This window comes from Nothobranchius furzeri, chromosome 6, assembly GCF_043380555.1.
Source record: "Nothobranchius furzeri strain GRZ-AD chromosome 6, NfurGRZ-RIMD1, whole genome shotgun sequence".
Lineage (NCBI taxonomy): Eukaryota > Metazoa > Chordata > Actinopteri > Cyprinodontiformes > Nothobranchiidae > Nothobranchius > Nothobranchius furzeri.
In genome coordinates this window covers 74,362,313-74,383,434 of record NC_091746.1, presented here as the reverse complement: position 1 = coordinate 74,383,434, position 21,122 = coordinate 74,362,313, and the positions used below count along the sequence as shown (strand labels likewise).

Below are 21,122 nucleotides of genomic sequence, written 5' to 3'. Positions count from 1 at the left end.
GGGTTTTCATGTCCCAGTGTTTCTTTCTTTAATTTTTAAACCAATTTACTTCCTTGTTTATTCTCTTTACCACATAAAGGCTTATTTAATTGACCTTTTTTAAATGTACAATGTTTATTTATTGTAGCCGGTTTGCTAAAGGGTACAAATTACATATGGGCTTCTGGGGCTGCCTGTCTGATCCTCCTGCATCTCCTATCAGTCCTGCAGAAAAACTGCTGCCTGGCTTCCTGCTTTTTCACCTCATGAGTTACTTTTGAACTAAGCATATCAAAGCTGCGCCACCGCACCGGTGAGGAGAAGACACCGGAGCACGGGTGATGAGCTCCGGAGTAGCGGAATTACCTGAGGATGTGAGCGAACGTAAACGATTGTGTGTAAATTATATTTTGAGAATGCTACGGTGGCCGTGTGCAGGACGCAGCTGCCTGGAGCGCATCAACAATCAGCACCCAAGCACTCTCAGCCCGTCCGCTCAAAAAAAGCCCCAGTACAATGAGAGTCCATATAAATAATGTCATATGAGTAGAAACTGGATCTTTTATTAGGGGAGCCTATCACTCTTTCAGAGGAGCCGGGCAGCTTGGACAGCTAGCTCAGGATCACACACACAACCCGGGGTATCTGCAGGTTTAAGGGAGCCACATTTAAGAATTTTTAATACCTTTTTTAACTCCACTTTGACTAAATTTAAGCTATTTTTAAAATTAAATTCAGGCTATAATTTCCAGCTATTGCCTGGAACCGGTGCTAACCACGTTGCGAACGTGGGATTAGCCATCCAGTTACCATTAAACTTGCACTTCCCCATGGCGCAAGCTCCCACTAGCTTAACCAGCTAATGTGCTCATCTAACAATAGCCCCCTTTCACAACCAGCTGAATGTGTACGGTTCTGCTTACGCCAACATCGTACATAAAAACTGCTGAACACTAACTAGAAATTCACAAATTTTATAGAAATAAAATAATCTAGTTTATTGGGTCTTCGGTCATTTAAGACCTTTGGAAACTGGATTTAAGGCCTTAAATTTGGAAAAGCTAATTTAAGACTTTTTAAAGACCCACGGATACCGTGACAACCTCTTCCTGGAATTACATCTGGCAGCCCCGCCCCCACACAATGACCAATCAGCAAATTCTGACCGGGTTGTGTCATTTGATGTCACGGGGTGAAAAGAAAACTGATCCACTGAAAAAAAAAAAAACACGATATCAAGCAACAATCAAGCTACAGATGTGAAAACATCAAAAAAATATTAATTGGAACTAAGAAAAAAATGCATTTGTTTATCCAACAGCTTCAGTTTTCTCTGAGAAGTGAAAAGACTTTGACTTCCAGAGTCCTCAGAATGACATTAACATTTAATCTGACCTTTAAAACGCCGCATCCATCTAACGCTCGTCTGTAAACACTAAAGTCCTACATATCCAAACGGCTCCCTATCAGACTGGAGCTGTAAGTGAACATCTATCGTAGCGAGTGATCGGCACCAAACTCCAGCTGCTCTCTCTCTCCAGCTGATGGAGGAGGACGAGAGGAAAAACGCAGACGAGGATGATGAGAGGGAATCCCCGCCGCCTTCCACACACTGACGGGTTTTAGTAGGAGAGGGCTTGAACTCTGGCGCAGAAACGTCCCCGTGGGGGCTGCGGGAGAAAACAGCCACGGAGCCGAGGGGTTCGGCGAGCGAGCGAGCCGCAGCTGAGAGAACGTTTGAAGGGAAACATTTCACCACAGATTCTTTGAGGTTTGGCTTGATTTACACAGAGGGGAGACCCTTTTCTATATAAAAACACAGCGGCTTGCAGCTCGTCACAGGGAGCATTGCCTCATGTCTGTAAGCAACAAAAGGACGGGCTGTTTAGCATAAACAGAGCAGAGGGAGGTTAATCCGAGGCAAACCGGACCTCTGTGGGGGATTTACCGCTGCAGAAAGGAAGGATCTCTGTTTAAACTACTTCCCCGAGCAACTTTGACCTCCTGGGTGCAGAAGAGAACTTGTTAGCGGGGAAGACGTAGTGTTCTTTTGAACCTGCAGGATTTTGTGCTGATGAGGCGCTCTTGTGACAGCGTGTCCTCAGCACTCACCCATCTGTGATTTATCTACAGGAGCATGAAACCCCGCCGTAAATCACCGTTCCAGAGGGGAAAGTTATCAGTACGAGTGCTGTGGAACTTCTCAGATGGACAAAACGCTTCTGCTCAGCTTCGTGACAAAGACAAGAAGAACATGAGCATGATTTCCCTTCCAGCTTCCATCCGTCTCCAGATCCCACATCTCCGCCTACATCTTTTATCCAAGCATCTTACGGATCGAACAACATCTTTTCCCACTCGGCTCACTGACTTTAGGGCCTCTTTGCTCATCTTTAATTATTTGGCACTGGAATCTGCTCTAAACCTCATCGGGCAGATGAAAAATTACAGCTGAGTCTCTTCAAAAGTGCAGCGAAAACAAAGACACAAAGCCTGTGTGCTCCTCCGAGTCTCTAATTAAAGATTTTGCTGAGGCGTTGGTGTTCTGATTCCTTGAGGCCCTCTGAGAAAGCGTGGGTCCGTTCGTGTCCTTAAACACGACCCCAGAGTGCACGAGCAGCTGGGGGTGATTACACATCTCAGGAACCAAACATTTGTTCTTCCTTTAAACACGACTAATTTGGAGCATTTTCACCGTGAAGCAAACGGTCGGCAGCGGTTTCAGAAACGTTCTGCTTCAGGTCTGACAGCAGAAGACCCGAGCCAGACAGAAACACGTCTGGTTTATGTCGTGTTTTATTTACTGTTATTTATAACGTGCAGACGCTGAAAGTAGAGAGAGACTTCTCCACCGTCTTCCTCGCTTGACTCTCAAAGAGCGCAAAACCATTCGAGTCTTCAGAGGTCACGGTTTGTTCATGCCACCTGCCATCAAACCCAGAAAGAGATCCCGCTTGATGTCATATGTGATGCTGCTCCTCTCCACTGCCTGGGTTAAAGACACACCGTTGAACCTCTCGAAGCCGTTAAAGTCATCGCGCACACGCTGGTGAAATTCATCTCCATGTCCGACCCATCTCCATGGGGAGTGGTGAGCTGCAGCTGTGGCTGCGCTCGGGAACCGTTTGGGGGTTTAACCCTCCCATCCAACTCCTTAAAGCTGGGTGTCGAGCAGGGAGGCCTAGCGCCTGGGCATTGGCATGACCCGACCGGGACTTGAACCCTGATTTCCCAGTCCCAGGATGGACACTCCACCGCTAGGCCACTGAGCTGGTTAGGTCTCATGTTTGACGTAATCTACCGAGATAAATCCAACTCTGTAATAGTCTTTTACTTTGAAAATTAAGTTTTATACTAAAACCATGTGTGATTTCCTGTCTAGCACTATGTTAAGTGCAGAAATTCACATGTCCTACAAGCGGCTCGTGGTAAAAACAGGACCCACTCCTATGTAGGGTTGGGCATTGAGCACCGAGCATCGATTGGAACCGGTTCCAACTGTTCATTTTTACCGGAATCGGTCAAAGTTTTTTATTTCGATTCTTAGTTTCGATTCCTAGAATGCCGACCGGAAGAGGAATCTGCGGTCACCCTCCGTGAAAAATTAACGTGATCTGCAAATTGTGATCGACGCTCTTCAGAGCTGATCAAACCAGCTGTCTGTGTGCAGCACCGAGTCTCCCCTTCCCCCACCCGGCGTGCAGCGGCCAAATATAAACAAACCGATAGGAACCGGAATCGAAACGAGGAATTGGAATTGGAATCGGAATTGTTCAAAATTAAACAATGCCCAACCGTAATCACCAGTGGCGTTGTGTGCCTGAAATGTTCGGCGCCGTGGCCGGTTTGGATCCACCCAATAGAGCTCCGGGAGTTGACGTCACTTCTCCCAGCATGCAACAGTTCAAATCAAAACGGCGCCATCTTGGCAGACAGAAGCCGGCAGCTGGACTATTTGTTATTGTCAGAAAACTCAATCAAACGGGAAATATGGTAGATTCCTGTTGTGCCCCAGGATGCAGAACAGACGCGGACGACATAAGGAATGAGTCATCTACAGGATTCCCCAAGATCCGGAGCGCCGCAAACGTTGGATCATTGTAATAAAACGCGCTAGTGACCGGGCTAAAATGAAGCTGTGGGATCCCGAGAGTAAAGGTTTTCACTTATGCAGCGACCGCTTCATATCAGGTACTTAAACCAACGTTTCCTCAACTGTGTATGGTATTTATTTTAAATGCTTTTATTACGATTCTTAGTGGGCTTCCTAAACTTATTTTGGCGGGGCTTTTTCTGTCTTATTACTCATAGCAACAAGTAAACATCACGTAAAACATTGCCTCGTGAGTTCTGCGTGCTGCCGTTTACGTGTTTTATGATCACAGCAATTAACCGGCTAAGCTGTATTTCACTTTTAAGCAATGGTTGATCAGTTGTCAGATCACACATAAAAAGCACTTTGGATTGCTATTATCTGTCTCACCGAGACAGATCTCAGACAGATCCTGAGACGCTCCTGCCTGACATATTTATTTTATTCACAGAAAAAAATCAGACTAGTGATTTCTCTTGGTGTTCAGTTTATACATTCAAACAGCACAGCACTCTATTTAAACTTCTTACATGTAAATCTGTTATCCATCCATCCATTTTCATCCGCTTATCCGGAGTCGGGTTACGGGGGCAGTAGCGTCGAGAGGCCCAGACTTCCCTCTCCCCAGCCACCTGGGCCAGCTCCTCCGGGGGAATCCCAAGGTGTTCCCCGGCCAGGTCCGGTAAGAAGTCCGCTCCGACAGCTTCTGGCATTTTTAAAAAGTATCCCAGGGGCACGGTAAGGGTCGGAGATGTTTAGTCTATTTAATTTCTGACTATATAAAACGATTTCTTCGGTTTTAAAGTGTGAAGTAAAATCCAAGCCGATCCCGTTCATTTTGTTTACTTTTGTTGCCTGCCAACATGGCGTCTACTCTCTGAGAGTCACGTGACGTCCAGAGCTCTATAGACTAGAATGGATTTTACTTGAAGCAGCAACGTTTCGAGCTGCTCCAAGCTGCTGATGCCTCCAGGGTGGACCCGTTTTTACCGTTTTCACACAGCAACCACTTGTCTAAAGCTAACATTCAACTCAATGTTGCTGTTTTACTATGAGCACTATCGGGGGTGTGAGATGTGAAGTTACCAAGTCAATCTTAATGAGTCACTGCTGGTTACCAAGGTGAGACAAATGAACCACTGGATGCAGCTTTAACATTTTTAGCTTGTTTTTCTTTATATTTGTTACAGATCACACAACAAAACTAAACCATTTTGTGGCTTCCATCTTTCAGAAAGTCCCAAATTAATTTGGCTTTACAGAAAATAGCTGCTGTGTTACAGCTGCAGCGGCCTCTTAGAAGATTTCCTCAGAAGGTTTGAACATGACTTCACCCACAGAACGCTGAAACAGAGGAGCCGACATGCAGAACATCAGGGATTTGGCCGACAGTCAAAGAGAGGCAGGACAGCAGAGAAACCCACAGACGGAAAGGTAAATGATTCAGACACAATAAAGAAAAGCAGATGAGCAGAAGCGATGCGGGTTTCACTTCTCATTCAGATGGATTTAGAGCAGGTTGTTCCTGCGAAGCGTCTCCAGCAGCACGAGCGCTCTCTCACATTTGCTGCAGCACAAATGTCTTCAAATACAGAAATGTCATGCCTGGCTGGGCTGGCATGCATGCAGTGGTCTGCTGTTGTTCTCTACCCACTTACAGGGTCGCAGCGGCCTCTGTGCACGTTGTAAAGAGAACCAGATACCCACTGATTACTCAGACGCTGTTCTACGTGCACAGACATGAGAAATTCAAACCAGCTTTGCTTGTCTTTTGTTTCCAAGCATTCATCCATCACTTTGTTTCCATTTCAAACATCTGGGGACTCGTGAACCCGACCCTCCACAAATATATGAAGTCATTTAAAGAACCATATTTAGTTTGGTTGGAACTTCAGGTTTGAGTCGAGTCAGATAAAAACGTTTATGATCAAAAGGTTTATCCTTCGTGACTAGCAGGAAGTACATGTTATTTATACAGCACTCATCACAGAAAGATAAAAAAACGAACAATGACATTAAAAATATTCACCACTTCATCAATATTTTACTATGTAGTTGATGTCTTCTTGGGCCTGTATTAATCAGCTCGACCAGCATAAACCTTTTAACATTTAAATCAATAAAATGTTTACTTTTAAAACTACTGAGAAGAAAAAATCATTTCACAGTAAAGTGCAGTTTTGAGAAATGAAACGCAGCTCAGACTAGTTCGAAGAAACAATATAGGCATCTTGAGATGTCATTTAGTGACTAAAAGACTAAATTTACACTTTATTTTGGTCAAACTGAACTAAAACTAGGGATGCACAATACATCGGTATGAATATCGGTATCGGCCGAGTTTAGGCATTATTTATAGGGATGTCCCGTTCCGATATCGATATCGGGAGTAATCCGATATTGGCCTAAAAACTGCATCAGATTATATCGGACGGCATCAAAAACTGACGATATAAGCAGTCCATTAAGTTTCCCATTTTTGCAACCAGTGGTTAAGAAAAAATTGTCATTTTTTCATGCTTATTGTTTTTGGCTCATGTTCTCCGATTGAGTAATATCATCTGATCAAGCCTTTCATGCATTCCACACTAGAAAATAGGTAAAAGTATGTATGATGTGTGCTGATATCGTATCGGATCGATATCGGTATCGGTCAATACTGAAGGCTGCAATATCGGCATCGTATCGGAAGTGAGAGTTGTATCGGGACATCCCTAATTATTTACTTATCAGTATCGGTCTGATAAATAAAACTGGGCCGATATTAACTCATTCACTGCCAATGACGACTTTAGTCGTCAATTACGTTATTTAACGGGAGGTGGTAGGGAACAAGCTCGCGCACCCTGACAGTAAAACTAATCATCTAAAAATGATCTTCACCTGTGTGTGCGTCAGTGACGTGTCACGTGATCAGGAAGAAGCCGATCCATGAAATAGGAGCTGGATTTGGGAAGCCACTATGCCTAAGGCGAGACGCAAAGCGGATAATCTTAAGCAACTCACACTTCAACAAAGTCTGTTTCGCGGTAGCAAAACTTTGCATCGTGTTCCTGTCGAAAGAAAAGACGACAACCAACCCGGGCCAAGCGGAGGCGACAACCAACCCGGGCCAAGCGGAGGCGACAACCAACCCGGGCCAAGCGGAGGCGACAACCAACCCGGGCCAAGCCGAGGCGACAACCAACCCGGGCCAAGCCGAGGCGACAACCAACCCGGGCCAAGCCGAGGCGACAACCAACCCGGGCCAAGCCGAGGCGACAACCAACCCGGGCCAAGCCGAGGCGACAACCAACCCGGGCCAAGCCGAGGCGACAACCAACCCGGGCCAAGCCGAGGCGACAACCAACCCGGGCCAAGCCGAGGCGGCAACCAACCCGGGCCAAGCCGAGGCGACAACCAACCCGGGCCAAGCCGAGGCGACAACCAACCCGGGCCAAGCCGAGGCGACAACCAACCCGGGCCAAGCCGAGGCGACAACCAACCCGGGCCAAGCCGAGGCGACAACCAACCCGGGCCAAGCCGAGGCGACAACCAACCCGGGCCAAGCCGAGGCGACAACCAACCCGGGCCAAGCCGAGGCGACAACCAACCCGGGCCAAGCCGAGGCGACAACCAACCCGGGCCAAGCCGAGGCGACAACCAACCCGGGCCAAGCCGAGGCGACAACCAACCCGGGCCAAGCCGAGGCGACAATCAACCAGGGCCAAGCCGAGGCGACAACCAACCCGGGCCAAGCCGAGGCGACAACCAACCCGGGCCAAGCCGAGGCGACAACCAACCCGGGCCAAGCCGAGGCGACAACCAACCCGGGCCAAGCCGAGGCGACAACCAACCCGGGCCAAGCCGAGGCGACAACCAACCAGGGCCAAGCGGAGGCGACAACCAACCAGGGCCAAGCCGAGGCGACAACCAACCCGGGCCAAGCCGAGGCGACAACCAACCCGGGCCAAGCCGAGGCGACAACCAACCCGGGCCAAGCCGAGGCGACAACCAACCCGGGCCAAGCCGAGGCGACAACCAACCCGGGCCAAGCCGAGGCGACAACCAACCAGGGCCAAGCCGAGGCGACAACCAACCAGGGCCAAGCCGAGGCGACAACCAACCAGGGCCAAGCCGAGGCGACAACCAACCAGGGCCAAGCCGAGGCGACAACCAACCCGGGCCAAGCCGAGGCGACAACCAACCCGGGCCAAGCCGAGGCGACAACCAACCCGGGCCAAGCCGAGGCGACAACCAACCCGGGCCAAGCCGAGGCGACAACCAACCCGGGCCAAGCCGAGGCGACAACCAACCCGGGCCAAGCCGAGGCGACAACCAACCCGGGCCAAGCGGAGGCGACAACCAACCAGGGCCAAGCGGAGGCGACAACCAACCAGGACCAAGCGGAGGTGACAACCAACCCGGGCCAAGCCGAGGCGACAACCAACCCGGGCCAGGCGGAGGCGACAACCAACCAGGACCAAGCGGAGGTGACAACCAACCCGGGCCAAGCGGAGGCGACAACCAACCCGGGCCAGGCGGAGGCGAAAGGCATACACCGCAGCATGTTTCGTCTGAGCCAGAGACTGCGATTTCAGCAGACAGTTCCGACTCGGATCATTTTAACGAACCTGATCCAGATTCGTCAGATGAATGGTTGCCGTCTGGACCAACCGGGAGCAGCAGAGATTCTTCACCACACCATAAAAGAAAAACAGCTATGTCTCCGATATGAGCTACGGGGTCAAGCTAACCTTTCACACGCTGGTGATGAGCTATATTGTAGCCACAGCTGCCCTGACAGAGGTGAGGCTGGCAAGAAAAGGTGCCATTGGGCCCTCCGACTAGTGCTGTAGCGACGCATCGATGACGTCGACGGCTCGAATCTAAAAATTTGTCGACGTCAGATCCGGAAGTCGACGCACCACGCCCACTTGTTGCATCCCCAGGAGTTTGTAAATAGAGGAGGAATCTGCCTGTTTTTCCTCTAGTTCGCCCTCTTCTCCGCCTTCACTAACATCTCCGCCAAATACCGAAGACCCGGAACAATGTCCGTCCACTACTAGATTATTTTCCTGTTTTGCCCGCCTTCGTCTCCCGGCAACGGGCAACAACTTCCGGGGTCAGATGCGCTGCTCCGTCTCTATAGCAGATGTAGAAAATCACCGGGAGCGTTTCTCCCTTCATTAAGGAGCTTCTTTCGGACATTAGGAGAGCTGTTTTGGTGGCAGCAGTCTCTCCTCTGTGCTGGTCTGTTTGCTGCTGGGTGTTTTTGGTTTATTTAAACGTGGTAACTTGAACTTAACGTTGGTAAAGCTACTGTTAGCATCTTCGCTAACAGCTTCTTGCGTTTGGATAAGCTGTTACGTTTTGGTTTAGAGTTCATCTTTTTTGTGGTGCAGATCTCCCTTTTATTACATTTAGAGTGTTGTGGGTTTTCGGTTTAATGTAAAATATCACCTTGAGTTTGGTTTAACCACCCAGTTTAGAGTTTGGATCCCTACTTATTTGTACTTTGTTTTAATTCCCCACAGGCAGAATTAGTTTTATTATTCCCAACCTGTGGATGGAAAGATTTATGATTTTTGTTGTTGTAAATAAACCTGATCATCATTTTAACTTTTAAATCCCGTTATTGTCCCTTCCTTTTTGCACACGAGCCAAACTCCCCAGGAAGGGTCGTAACACCACTCCCCTCCCGCACATAAGTGACCAAAACAAAGCAGCATGGAGACACTCCATCTTCTACCACCTCTCAGGCAGCAGCCTGCACTCCCAAGTTCTACACGTCACCAGAACATAACCAACCAACACAATAAAAGCAGTGTTATACAAAATGGAAGGTCTGTAGTGTTTATTCTCTTACAGTAACAATTTATCAATTTTTTTGAGGAATTTATTTGAGATTTTCTGGTTTTTGTTAATTGTGCAATAGAAAAATAATCATTAGATTAATTTTCTAAATAGTCATTAGAATAGTCGACTATTCGATAAAATAATCGTCAGAATAATCGTTTTAAAAATAATTGTTTACCCCCAGCCCTACCTCCGACCACCACCAAGGTGGGTTAAGTGTCTTGCCCAAGGACACCACAGCAGCATTCTCTGCCGGGATCGATCCTGCAACCCTCCGATCACTGAACAACCCGCTCTACCTCCTCCTGCCTCTAACCAAGACCAGCAGTGGTCGGTTGCCGTGGATACGAGGTGACGGTTTTAGCTTATAGCCACATGACTACATCACTGCCACTAAAGACACATGACCATGCTCTTAAAGATCAGCGAGTCGTCCATCTAACGAGACAAATCACCAGATGCACATTTCCTGGCCAACTGGACCGACCCGTTTCAGGCTGAGAGGAGCCGGATCGGGCCTCCGGCGCCTGAGTTGTGGTTACTGGTGGTTTCACAGACACTAAAGTCAGAACAGCCACAGCTGGCTTTCATTAACCCAACTCAAACTGGAAACCAGACAGGCACATAAATGAGTTCTCTTAAAGCCACTGGGACCGTTCAGAGTCCAACTTACCGCCAGGTCAAAGCTCAAAACCCTCTCCTCATCAGAGCGGTTCTGCAGGTCCTCCAGGTCATTCGAGGACAGCAGCATGTTCTGTGTGGAAACAGGCGACACACAGCTGAACGACCACACACCAGAGTCACCAGACCGGCTAAAACCAGCGGAGTCAGAGTAAATCCTTCATAATCATTATTTTACAGCTTACAACGGGTTGAGCCAACGCTAGGAGTCTAAGTGTCTGCCCCACAGGCATCTGGCTGCACCTGAAAGAGTTTGGATCCATCTTTGAGTTTTTACCTCCAGGGCGCTGTCGCTGCGCAGCGAGCGGGGAGGTTTGGGAGCGGACTCCCTGCAGCGGGGCGGATGGTGGCTGCAGTGCTTCTGAGCGCCGTCGGGGTCGCCCAGCAGGAAGACCAGCTGTCCAAGGTCACCCTGGAAACAGGAAGACGGTAAAATTAACCCAAGTTTAACAGGAAGGTGTCTCATGAAAAGAGTAAGAAAAGTGTGCCGTGTGAGAGGGACGAGCTTGGACACGTGCACCTTGGAGACTGGTGGACATGTTGTGTATAACTTAGTGTCTGATGACTGCAAAGAGTTAAATTGATGGAGTTCCTGTAGTTGTTCCATTTTTATAATTATTTTATAGCTGTGGAGGGTTCTGGGTGCGTTTTCATGAAGCCAACTAGAAAACGTTTAATTAAATACAAAGATATTTTTAGAAAAGGCAGCAGCATCTACAGCGCAAATAAAATAACTTCCTTCAATCCTTCAAAATAAAAGTATCTTAAGTAATTAAAAGACGATGCTCTCCAGGAGAATTCATGTCTAGAGTCGTTTATGGTTTGCATTCATCTCCAGATGCAGTGGTCAGCACAGCGACAGCTATCCAAATTCTGATTCGGGTACCAGCCCAGGTGTTTTGGGTAGATTTGCTCATCCCGGCTTTAGTGACTCGAGAAGTCACGCTTAAACAGCTCCTTTTCTGTGCAGCCTGGTTGTGTCAGGATGTATCCAACATGAGGGAAAAGTGTGATGATGAACAGTCTCATCCAGAGACGATGCTGTCGGCGTGTCTTAGTGAGGAAGTGCTCCATCCTTCGAGCTCTCTAAAAGCCTCTCACCAGGGACGGTCGGACACGGAGGATCCATTTATTTGATGCTGACAACAGAACCAGATGCTGTCTGTGTGACACGCCTCCCCTCACGATCCAGGCTACTTACTCGCTGCCGGGGCTTATGAGACGCACAAATCATCCGATACGGGAATTGCTTTTGTTCCTGATTTGGAAATACAAAGGGACATTCCTAAACGGACAAATCTTAAAGATAACAAATGTGCTGTCGTGAAACTCATCAGCACTTCCTCTGTGGTTTCTAACACGGCGTTTTGGTGGAGATTATCAAAGCTGCCGCTTCTTCTGTATCCTGGAAAACAAAAACACGGTCTCCAAGCATCACGTCGGGTTTGGGATGAAAGGAAAACAGGAGGGTCGGGAAAATCGTGGCTGGAATAACTTCTGGTTTGCTGAAAGGCTGTAATCAAATATGAGCAGATGTTCAAAATGAATGAACGTGGAACATTCCCCTCTATTGTTACACCCATCTGCTCTTTAGAGCCGCTCCCAAAAAAATCTACTTTCAAATCCGGAAAGCTCCATTCAGTCTGCGTCTGGCTCTAATAGTCAAGTTCGTGAATTCAGTTTGGAAGCAGCTTTTTAAATGTTTAGAGAGAATTGAAGTGAGAGGGTGTGGAGTTTATAGAAGGGCGTCTTGGGCGTGGAGCTGCTTTTCTGCTTCGTTTGATGATCAGCAGGAAAAAGAAAAATAATGAATAGCAAAGCAACGTACTTCAAATGGAGTTTCAAACGCCTCGCTGAGGCCTCCAACCATGAGCAGCCCATCGGCACTGATCTCCATCCCGTGGTTCACCCAACCCACGCTCTCCAGCAGGGAGCAGTCCACGTAGAGCGCCAGGCGATTAGCCGACACGCTGAAGGCCAGGTGGTGCCATCCTCCGTCACACACTCCGCTGACCGGAAACCTGACAAATACAACTCATCTGTGAGTCCCCCCCCAAAAAAACAAAACTATCTGAACGAACCCAACACTGCTATCAGGCTGTTAGGACAGGAGGGAAGGTCAAAGTTCACCTAAAAAAATCACTAAAGATGAATGAAGTCTGACCACATCGGTCCTGAACATAAAACATCACATCGTCTGCAAAACAAAGCACCATCAGCAAAAAGGTGCATCGGCTTTGCGATTTTGGCAACATGTCACTACATCTTTTATGGACTGATGGTAAAACTCTGCTTTTAGCCTTTATAATAAAATACTAAAGCATGAATTTGACTTTTAAATTTATAATTTTGAAATTAAACCAAAAATTCTGATTGTTACACCTAAATTATAATTATCTGTCTAAAAATTGTGACACCAAACTCTTAATTCTGACTCAATGAAGACTTCTGGAGTCACAATAAACAATTTAAAAGACTCTTAAAATCACAATAATGAGTGTATCTCATAGTTATGAGTTTATATTTGATGATAATAACCCAAAAGTGCATGATTTTGTATCTGTTATTATTACTACTAGTAATAACAATCATTAGCACCTCCTCTCCGGCGTTCTGTTATTACTACTACTACTAATAATAATAATAATAACCACAGTGCATTTGCCTATGTATTGTATATAATCAACATGGCTTTAAAACTCTGTTTTCCATTAAAACCATCAGAAATGAATTAAAAACTTGTGACTTTGAAATCCTTAATTATGGGAAAGTCTCTTAAAATCCTTGAAACTATTCTTGCATTTAAAACACGTAATTATGACTTAATGTCTCATGATGATGAGAAATTATTGTGTTGACTTTATATTCAAGAGTTTCAAAGTAATAATTAAGACTTTAAAAGTCTATCATGACATTTAAAGTCTTACACTGAAACACGTACAGGTGTACTCTATTGTTTTTGTTTATATTTTATTGTTTTTGTTTATTCTTTTGAATGAAATATGTATAAGTATACTCTGTTGTCGTTTTTTTTTTTTTTTTTAAGAAATAAAAATTCTAAAAAAAAACTTAACTTTGCCTTTTGAACGTCTTAAATTAGGGCTGCCATGATTAGTCGACTCGTCACGGCGACGCCGACAAATAAAGTGGTCGACCATTAATTTAATAGTCGACGCGTCGTTTATTTAATAAACATTTTATCTCGCCTGGTGCGGCACGTTCGGCGTTTGCTTCCTGCCTTTCTGCTCAGCCGCCTTTAGCTCCGAGGCGCATGCACAGTGGTGGCCATCCATATCAGCCTTCATCACCGGAGAAGGAAAACACGGCGAGTCGGCAACGTCGCTCTAAAGTTTGGGAGCATTGCACAAATTCAAAAGAGAGGCCTGTAGGGTGCAAACTCTGCAGAGTGAAACTCTCCTTTCACGGGAGCACATCGGCGATGCACGAGCACCTTAAGAGGAAGCGCGTCATGGCGGAGAACAAATAGTCATCTCTGTAGGTTTACCTCCTGTTAGCTGCTAACATAGCTGTAGCAACACCAGTAATAGCGGCGATTTTATGACCTTTACTGCGTTTGTATGTCACTTTTTCTTTTTGCTCTAATTACAAACGCTAATGATTTATTTCATCCCGCTACGTTACAGCGTTACTAAAAGTGCTCCTCTTCAGTGGACGAGTTTGTTACGTGCTCACCTCAGCAAGCTAACGTCCTGACCGAGGTCATTGTGAGCATGGTGGTAATGAGACTCCTGTCCATGGTCGGTTTCAAAGAGATGATCAAGCAGCTCAACCCAGGTTACCATGACTACTACCTACCAGGCTGATCCCACTTAACCACCATGATGGAAAAGAAGAATTAAACAACTTTTACAGTGTGTGTGTGTGTGTGTGTGTGTGTGTGTGTGTGTGTGTGTGTGTGTGTGTGTGTGTGTGTGTGTGTGTGTGTGTGTGTGTGGACACAAATAACAAACATTAGAATAAAATGCATTTCATGATCAAATAAAAAGGTTGCTGACTGAATAATCATGAAACTAATATATTTTGAAGCAGAAAACATTTTCTTTGTGTTCAGTCTAAACCAACTTCATTTGATATAACATAATTATTAATCTGGTAAATAAACAAACTTCGACATCTTTTATCTTTACGCTAAAGCAGACCCTCAGAGCTGCCGATGGTCCCTGACTGCTGACGAGTGGACCAGCCATGCTACAGAGGCGCACCTCGGTGTGTCCTGCTATTTCCTGAGTTATGACTGGAAGATGAAGCGCTTCAACCTTGCCACCATGACTCTTGTGAACACAAGTCATGTTTGGTTTTAGGTGCCTAACTCCATGTGGTTGTAGCATTTGTATCAACAGGTTACAAGTTAAAGTTGTTTGAAAAGCGATCATCTTGTCTTAATTATTAGACGGCACCTAGCTGATCACATTTCAGGCTAGAAGCTAATGATGGTATATTAGAGCATCCCGGTGCAATAAGCTAAACTTTTATGAACAACACGATTGGTCGACTACTAAAACTCGTTTGTGGCAGTTCCATCTTAAAGAGTAAGTCTCCCCCTACCAGAGTCTTACTCAGCTCCCACTTCCTGTTTGAAAAATGCAACAAATGCTGTTGCCTGGCAGACCGAGAGGGCGGAGCCACTAACAAGTACACACACACACACACAGACTCACAACGACATTGTGACATCATATGGTACCAGCTAACGTTCTAGGGTACCTCTTAGCCAATAGCGATGGCAGATTTAAATTCAACAACAGTGCAGAGTTTTTACCTGACAACGGCACAACACTGACAGTTTTAGGCAGAATTTTTTTTTTAACTAAAATGCACTAAAGTGCTAAACTAAACAGGTGTCTGCAGCACGATTAGACACATTTATATAGTTTATCAGAAAAAACAGCTGATTTGGGGTGACTTGCTCTTTAAATAAGTCTCGTAAACTCTTAAAAATGTCTTTGAAACTCCTATGTGTCCCTTTCAAAGTCACATTTACTTTGAAAATTATAGTTTCTAAAATGAAAACATGAAGAATTTTCCTCAATAATATGAAAAACTGACACAAATGTAAGAATTTATAACTTGAACCTGGAAAAAGTTGAATCCACGAACACCTTTCTACACCTTCAGCTCTAAGCCTGACTCCTGTACAAGTACAGTACCTGCCTGTGCCAAAGTTTTCAGCCCATCCGTGTTCGCTGTCTGTCGGTTATGCATGACGTAAAAGGAGGAAGCAGCCAAAAGACGTCAATTAAATCATCTGAGCAGAGACGGCCAAATGGAGTCGTCTTCAAACAAAAACAGATTTATCTGTGGAGGGCCGACCCCAGCGTCGATGCGGAGCAGGATTCAACACGAGCGGTTGTATCTGGGCCGGATGTTGTAAACATGTCAACATCTGGATTTTATAGCAACAGCGAACGGTTAAAAATAGGGAGCGTGCTGTTGCTTAGGGCTGAATTTAAGCTTTCTGTCAAGTCAGCATCAATTCATCTTTTTAAGTTCGTTTTCCAAGACTTTGCTTTGAGTTCTTGACTTTGTGAAAATACTAAACACAGAAGGGCTCGCTGCTTCTTAAACACCTCTAAATGTCAGACTTTTAATTTACTGCTGTACTGAAAGCAGGAAGTGCAGGTGGACCCACTCGTAGTGCCGCTGCTGCGTTCCGATGAAGACGACGGCGTGGGCGCTGATGCGAAGCTGCAGTGTGATGCGTCTGTCCGGGCCGAGCAGCGTCAACACGCCGTGTTCCTGCCTCTGAGAACTCCGGAGCTGCAGCAGCAAACTGAACTCATCTGCAACGCTGAACACATCAAAACGTGATCCACCCGGGCATGAAAAGGCTGACGAGAAGCTGCAGGGACTCTTACCTGTCAGCGAAGAGCCGCCGCAGAGGGAGGGACAAGGTGGAGTACTGTCCCACCTGGATGAAGGGACACCTGCTGTCCTCCACCTTCATGGATGAGTTGCTGCTGCCGGACACCTGGAAAGACAGCTCCTGCAGAACATTCACCTCCTCTGCAGGAAAAAGGAAGTACAGATTTTATTGTTTGAGAAATTCAGCATAAAAGTCTGAAGAATGACTTCCTAAAATGTTCCAAGTCTTTTCTTTGATTTCTTCCTTTGGTTCAACACATTCATCTAATCAGCCAATCAGACGGCAGCATTTAGGAAAGTTGGTTGAGCATCCCATGCTGGACTAGCACCAAAACACCACTGCTACCTAAGTGTGCCGTTTTCCCAGCAGGACAGATGTCTCTCCTGTCAGCTAAGAACGGGAAGCTGAGGCTAGAATTCCCACAGGATCACTAGAACCGGATCCGAAGAGATGATGAGTCTAGATGTCAGCTGTCTGGTCAGGGGGAGGTGTTCCTGCCCCACCTTGGACCCCTCAGTCCCACCTGAGCCTGGTTTAAACACCACAGCCTACCTGAGTATTGCTACTGACCACGTCCATCCCTTTCTGACCACATGGACCCATCTTCTGACGTTGCTTCCAGCAGCACCATGTCACAAAGCTCAGATCTTCTCTAACTGCTTTGTGGATCACGACCACGAGTTCACTAGACTCCAGCGGCCCCCACAGTCACCAGATCTCAGTCCAGTCCAGAACCTTTGGGATGTGGAGGATTGGGAGCTTCTCATCATGGATGGACCAGAACCTCTGAGGAACGTTCACTCCTAGCTGCACTGATATATAAAGTGGTTCTGAAGGTAAAACACGCGTACACTCATGGAAACAAGGAGTTCTTTAAAAGTTCTCCTTCAATAGAATATTTTCAGATTTCACGGTCCACAGTGGGAGTCTCATCCTTGACTTCCAGAACCAGTAAATCAGGAGCTCCACGCTGCAAACATCTGCAGCAACCACACAGAACCACTCAGCCCGCTGAGAACACGACACCCACGGGCACCGACGTGCAGAGGGCTTCTAAAGCCGGCGCTCCGTCCCGACCCGCTGGCTCACTTCCTGTCAGACGTAAATTATTGAGTCTTTTATTTTTACCCCATCGGAGCAGCTAAAGTGCATTCGTCATGTTGTGCCCACAGGTGTTTTTCTTCACTAATTTGCACTTTTTCAGCTGTTACTGATTGTGAACGCAGCTCTTCATTACATCTGGAGAAAATGAGTCACTGTTCTAGTAACAGACTGGTGTTGTTGATCGCCCACTAACCTGAGAGCAGACCGGGACCAGCTATGCAAGACGAGGGTCTCAGATTAAAGCCGAGCGCCGTGGAGAGTCCATCCCCCACCACCAACACATCTCAGGCTGCCTCTGGACCGTCTCCAAAGATCTCTCAGGCAGATTAACTCCTGTCGAGCATTTTTTATAAATGAGTCCATGTCTGCGAGCCCCTTTAGAGGCTCGCTTACGCGTCTGTGACAGAAAAGTCGCTGATGTGATGAGAGGTTACGCTCAGCCGCCAGGAGAAAGTTAACAAATAAAAGTTGAACCAGATCCAGAAACCCCCTGAGAAAGGGCTGGCTGGGCTCCACATTTTAACCCATAAAGGCATATTCCACCAAAGTAAACTTTTGTCTGTTGCCACATCTCACATAGTTAAACAAGTAGGAAAAACTATTTAGACCAGTTATTTCTTCCTGTTGAAAGGGAGTTTTCCTCTCCACTGTCACTGCATGCTTGCTTAGTATGAGGATTGCTGTAAAGACTCTTGACACTAGTCAGTGGGTGTTTCTCAATGCCAAGGAACCTCGCCTTGATGTCTTGGCCCCGCCCCGGTTGCCTAGGAGATACGTCATCAGGAGCCGCCAAGACGTGTTCCAATGTTCATGTTCTACGTTTGTTAGCCGTTTAGCTAGCTGAGCGGGGATACACGGGAGGTGTCTTGTGGCCTAGCCTTGGTCAAAAATTACCCAGAATACACTGCAGTATTTTCAAAAGGACGGTGGATCAGAAGCCGGCAGCTACTTCGGGGGCAAATTTCAAGTTTAAAAGTAAGTCAGCTAATTTAAAATGTTTTTTTCAGATCCAAAGAAGTTATCTATGGTTGGTTAGTAGCTTAGTAGTTGCAGCTTCGGTGGCTAGCGGGTAGTAACTCACTTACATATTTAATTTAATAAACATAAACACAATTTAAAAAGTAAAAGGAACTAATACGTATAAAATATAACGTTATCTCCCGTGTCACGTGACGTTATGTGTCCGCCGTGGAAGCCGCGGTCATGTGACGCAAGACTGGAAGGACAGTGTTCTCGTAAGCAAGGCGCCTGGCCTCGCAAGCCATCGCCTCGCAAGGCCAGGCGCCTTGACACTGAGAAACGTCCGGTGACTTGATGCAACCTGCTGGGTTCCTTATGTAGGAAAGTTTTTACTGACTGGCTTAATGACCTGATCTGTACTGGAATGTTGAGTGAAGTGATTTGAGACGACTCTTGTCGAGATTTGGCGCTTTATAAATAAATTGAATTGAATTCATTACCCTGACCCTAGCAGGACTCTTTTAGCTTTAGCTTAGCATAAAACAAAGTAAGTAAAAGGTACCAACTAACCCTGAGTGAATTAAAAGTCATTAAAATGACTCAATAGTGATTCTAAATGGAGACCTTAATAATCAAACTGACTGCAGGTTATCCGACCTGTACACCTCAGTGTCCTGGAGGTGTACAGGTCCTGTATGGAGGGAGGCCAATGACCTTCTCAGCAGAGCGCACGCCATGCCGCCGCCTCTTCTTGTCCCTGCTGTTACTCCAGCGTACCACACAGTGATTGAAGAGGTGAGGATGTACGGTTAGCTAACACGTTAGCCACTGTAACCTGCAAAATTTGCTGTGTGCATTTGAATTTTTTTTTCTTCAGACTTCACAATCCATCAAAATGCTAATTAGGTAATCCACTATCAAAATAAAAGCAGTGTTGCCTTAGATAGCTCTGTTTTAATAAAAAATAAACAGTTTTTCTTCATTTAACAGCGGGAAATGCTGGTATTTTATCAATTTTAATCAAAAGTTGACCGAATATTATAAAAATAATATGTATTTGATGTTATTTCATTATTTAAGGGACAAACTACTTTTATTTTGATGTCGGGTTGTTTGTGTAACCGTAGCAACACACAGCACTTGTTGCCATGACGAGACAAAGTACGCTCTGTTCCAAATGCCGTCCTCGGTAGAACAGACTTCCTGGTGTACTTGCCAAGAAAATACTTGTCCAGTACACAAGAACATACTCGCATCCCTGGGGCTTGAGAAACTGCCCCGTCCCTCTGTTTAGCCCCACCCCCTCATAACTGATCTGTAGCTCCTAATTGCCATCGATCTGTTATTCTAATAGATACATCTAATTATTCTTTTTACCCCTGGCTTAGTTTTTGATAAATTAGGCTTTTTTGTTTATCATCTTTATAAACCCTTTTAGAACTACCTGAAGGTACAGCAGCTAAGAGCCACTCAGAAGCAGAACTCCAGAACTGCTCTGCTCTGGGTGGCTGCATGTTGGAGTAGCGCTGTTGACTATATGTAAGTTTTGCCTTTTCTTGGGCATTTTTTCTTCTAGTTTCTTAAGAAAAATTGTATTTTTGGACACTTTACTTTTCTGTTTCTGGTGCTGTGAAGCTTGGAGGATTTTTACTGCTATTTTTTAGCTTTTTTCACATTTTGAGCATTTGTTATTATGCGTAACCATGGCAACGAGCTGGTTTACAATCGGGAGCAGCTGATTAACATTGGAAAGGCTGAAATAATACCTCAACTGAAGCCACAAATCCCAAATGAGCTAAAAGGCAAGAAGCGTGGGTGCAGAGCGGGAGCAAAACGGAGACGGAGAAAGAGGAAATTCAAACCATCTCTTCCATTGATCATAATGGGCAATGTGAGATCACTGGCCAACAAGATGGAGGAACTCCAAGCCCTTTCAAGGACTCAACCAGAGTTTCGGCAGTTTGGGAACCGCTGGAGGAGATGATGCAAAGAAGGATTCTCCAGAGAATCAAGGAAATGATGGACAACCCTGAGCATTCTCTTCACAAGACTGTCCGACAACGGAAGAGTGTCTTCAGTCAGAGGCTTCTTCAGTTTGGCTGCAACACTGACCGCTACTGGAGATCCTTCCTGCCAACAGCCATTGTAATATACAACAACTCTTTGATGACCTGATTCTTATTATTATTGTGAGCTACTACAGCAATCAGTTTCCCTCCGGGATTAATAAAGTATTTTTGAATTGAATTGAATTGAACTATGATTCAAATAAGCTTTTTCTGTATTTTCTATACTTCAGATTGATTACATCTGAAATACTATTTTAGGGCTGAAACGATTCCTCGAGTACCTCAAATAATTCGAGTACAAAAAATCCTCGAGTCAAATTCTCTGCCTCGAGCCTTCGTTTAACTCATATTTAATTAATTCATGGCTTAGCAATCACCCGGGGTCATGTTTCACCCGGACCAAAATAAGTGACGCACATACACACTGCACTGAATGCACACGCGAATGTAACTTAACTTTCTCTTAAGTCATGGCGGACAACGTGGACCCCGGTGGAGTGCGAAAAAGACAGAA

The 21,122-nt window shown here is 45.9% G+C and overlaps 1 protein-coding gene across 1 annotated transcript in view; it reads right to left on the bottom strand.

The window, feature by feature from the left end:
• si:ch211-196i2.1 (collagen alpha-2(I) chain) overlaps positions 1–21,122 on the bottom strand; it is a 142,903-nt gene that overhangs the window by 84,528 nt on the left and 37,253 nt on the right. Inside the window, exons 2-6 of the mRNA XM_070552556.1 lie at positions 16,468–16,615; positions 16,242–16,400; positions 12,420–12,612; positions 10,869–11,003; positions 10,584–10,664 (exon numbers count right to left, since the gene is read on the bottom strand). Coding sequence (XP_070408657.1) covers positions 10,584–10,664; positions 10,869–11,003; positions 12,420–12,612; positions 16,242–16,400; positions 16,468–16,615 — 716 coding nt within the window. The remainder of the gene's footprint in view (positions 1–10,583; positions 10,665–10,868; positions 11,004–12,419; positions 12,613–16,241; positions 16,401–16,467; positions 16,616–21,122) is intronic.